Source organism: Eimeria tenella, genomic scaffold (assembly GCF_000499545.2).
Source record: "Eimeria tenella Houghton genomic scaffold, Eth_scaff4485, whole genome shotgun sequence".
NCBI classification, from domain to species: domain Eukaryota; phylum Apicomplexa; class Conoidasida; order Eucoccidiorida; family Eimeriidae; genus Eimeria; species Eimeria tenella.
In genome coordinates, this window is record NW_013545412.1 from 197 (window position 1) to 3,482 (window position 3,286).

The 3,286-nt window shown below is 61.7% G+C and overlaps 1 protein-coding gene across 1 annotated transcript; it reads left to right on the top strand.

Moving 5' to 3' along the window:
• Positions 1–262: 262 nt before the first annotated feature.
• Positions 263–3,051, top strand: ETH_00037310 (uncharacterized protein; the record flags this gene model as incomplete). Its single annotated transcript, XM_013380135.1, has 6 exons — positions 263–460; positions 632–1,018; positions 1,263–1,757; positions 1,981–2,524; positions 2,618–2,730; positions 2,920–3,051. The coding sequence occupies 6 exons, from the start codon at positions 263–265 to the stop codon at positions 3,049–3,051; spliced, it is 1,869 nt and encodes a 622-aa protein (XP_013235589.1).
• Between the last annotated feature and the right edge of the window lie 235 nt (positions 3,052–3,286).

A 3,286-nucleotide genomic window follows, 5' to 3' on the forward strand; every position in this document is an offset into this window, starting at 1 on the left:
CAGCAGTAGTAGCAGCAGCAGCAGCAGCAGCGGGGTCGCAGAGTCATAAGAATAGAGGCTTAAACCTTGAAAAAGCCTTCTACTCTATGTGCAGCAAAAGGCTCTAAATGAAGCTTAAGCCTTGCCTCTGTATCTTGCTTGTTAGCTCTTCGAAAGCAGCAGCAGCCGCAGCAGCAGCAGCAGCAGCACGCATTGGCTTCACTATAGTTTGGCCTTGCTGCTTCTTGTGACCTTTGCAGCGCTGCAGGCTTTCATTGCTGCTATGCCGACTGCTGCTGCTCTTTCGCCCGAAGCCACAACAGCCAGAAGCTGGAGCGACTGCTTCGTGCTGCACCCCCCACAGCAGCAGCAGCAGCAGCAGGAGGACGGGGCTGAACGGACAGACCCGCATCTGCTGCTGCTGCTGTCGCTGCTGCGGCCTGACCTTTGGCCCCCTCTAAAGCTTTCGGATACGCTGCAGGTAAACAATTTTGTGCGATATAGACCGAAAGGTTTAGGGTTTAGGGTTTGGGGTTTAGGGTTTAGGGTTTCTTTGTTAGCTGCCGCCGCCAGCACTTTGCAGCCAGGTGTGCTGTCGCAGTGTTGGCGAGCAGTCTGTCCTGCCTGGTTGCTGCTGCTGCTTTTGCTGCAGCAGGTGACACAGGAGGACTTTCTCCATTATCGGCTAATGCTGCTGCTAGCTCAGGACCAGCAGCAGCAGCAGCAGCAGCAGCAGCGCGGAAGCGACGGCTTCTTGCTGCGCGGCCTTCGGTCCCTCGTGAGCAAAGTAAAGCTGCAGGGGCCTCTTTTCTTTGACCCGCAGCAGCAGCACATGGAGTTCGCAGCAGCAGCAGCAGCGGGACACGGTGGGGGCGTGCTGCACCGTCTGCAGCAGCAGCAACAGCAGCCCTGGTGTGACCCACAGCAGCGCATTGCTGCTGCGCTGCATGTCAACTTTACCTACGCGTGGCTGCTGACTCTCTGCGGGGGTTTAATAGATGCGCTGTTGTGGCTGCTGCGCACCTACCCCTTCCTCAGAGTAAGAAAGCAGCAGCAGCAGCAGCAGCAGCAGATGCTGCTGCTTTTGTTGCTGCCATTTAAGCGGTTATTTGGCACGCTGTGCTGCGCGTGCCGCTGCTCCACTGCTTCTACTGCTGGTCTGGGCGCTGCTGCAGCTGCCTCTTTTGCTGCTGCTGCTGCTGCTGCTGCAGCGCTGTGGCTGCGTGAAAAAGCCCGCTAGGGCTGCAGCTGTTTGCTGACTGGCTGGTGTCTGTGTGCTGCAGCGAGTTGCGCTGGTGCTGCTGCTGCTCTGCTATAGATTTGGCTGCTTCGAGTCTGCTGCGCTGCTGCACCTGTCGTCGGAGGCCCTGCGGCAGGCAGCAGAAGCAGCGTGTGGGGCCCCAGCAGCAGCGGGGCCGGGGGCCTCCGCCGCTGCAGGCTTCGACTCAGCAGCAGCAGCAGCAGCAGCAGCAGGCGGGGGGCCCTGGAGCGACGAGGCGTGGGCCGTGGAGCGGCAGCAGCAGGGGGCCCCCGGCGAGGGTCCCCTGGCGACTTTTCTTGCGGAGGACTTGGCAGCAGCAATTGGCAGCACGTTCGGGTGTACAGACACCCCAGCAGCACAGCTAGCCAGCAGGCTGCTGTTTGCTGCTGTGCCCTCCCCAGCCCCCACGGGGCTGCTGCGCTGCAGCGCGAGGGCGCAGCTGAAGGCTTTGCTGCTGGCAGCAATGGACAGGGGCCTATTGGGTACAGCTCCTCTTGCAAAGGTCTTTGCCCTCAGCGTGCGTCTGCAGCAACAGCAATAGAAACTCTCTCTGCTGCCTCTTTCTGTTGCCCTGCTGCTTCGCTGCTGCCCCGCTGGCCCTGCTGCTGCGTTGCTGCTGCTGCTGCGCTGCTGCTGCGTCTTTGTTGCTGGGGCCCGTGGCTCCCGGGGCGCAGGCGTGGGGCTGGATGTCTGTGCTGCTGCTGCTGCTGCTGCTGTGCTGCTGGGTGGGTGTCTTGCAGCTGCTGCCGCTGTTCTGGTCTGTCCCGCTGCTGCCAGCAGTTGTGCGGGAGGCCTATGGGGCCCTCACTAGGCCTGGAGTTTTGCTGGGGGAAGGAGAAGCAGGAATGTCTGCGGGATTACTGGAGACTTTGCTGCTGCAGGAGCCCGAGCAGCAGCTGCGCAGGCCGCAGCAGCAAAGGCTCGTCGCAGACTGCAGCAGCAGCAGCAGCAGCAGCGGCCAACGCGCCGCGCCGATATCCCGGCTGGAAGACGAGCTGTGGGGCTCTTACTTCGTGCTGCTCGATGCCGACAGCAGCAGCAGCAGTAGCAGCAGCAAGAAGGGCTCAGGCTCTCCGTGGGCGGACTTCGACTGCGAGCCCACCACAGACAGCAGCAGCAGCAGCAGCAGCAGCGAGGAGCTGCAGCAGCGCCGCAGGCTGCTGGAAGAACACCCTTTTATTTTCCTGCTGCACTGCGCGCTGAGACACGAAGCAAAAAGACGGGGGGACTTGCGCGCAGCAGTTGCTGCTTCTTGGCTTCTCACAGATGAGCGAAATGCTGCGGGTGGGTTCGATTCCCGGCAGTGCAGTTGGCACTTGCACTAGAAAAGCCTCCTCACCGCTGCTGCTGCTGCTGCTGCTGCTGCTGTTGCTGCAGAGGCGCTGACGGACGCGCTATCCTCGCAGCTCTTCGCAGACTTCAACACGGAGAACAGCCACCAGCGCCGCGAACTGAAGGCTTTCTTTTTGCATGCATTTAATGTCTTGAAGGTCAGCTGCTGCTCCCGCCCTGGCCCTTCAGGTGTCTGTACACCTCGCCTGCGCCCCCCGCAGCTGCTGCGGGGGCCCCCGGGGCGCCAGGGGCCCCAGCCAGGGCTAGGAGGGGCTTAGCTTGGGGCCACAGGCTTTGGAACTGCTGCTGCTGCTGCTGCTGCTGCTGCTGCTGCTGTGGCTGTGCAGCGAAGCAGCGCAAGAGTGCCCCGCCGGCTGGACTTGCTGGCTGCTCGCGGCTTGTTCTTTTCTCTCTTGAGCTCCGAGCGCTTCTTTGAAGCCATGCATGCATTTAACAACATGCAGCAGCAACTCAGGTGAGCTCTGCGGCCTCTGGCTGTCTTCTGGGGCCCCGTGGGGGCCCCCTGGAGCCTCCAGTTCTCCTTGGGGGGCCCCCATCTGTGGGGGCGCCCTCTCCTTGGCCCCACAATTTGCCCGGGAGAGTGCAGCAGCTGCTTTTGCTTCTGAATTGCTGCTGCTGTGCTGCACCTAGTGGCCTATTGTCGTCTCTAGCTGCTCCAGTTGCTGCTGCAGTTGCTGCTGGGGAGGAAAGGAG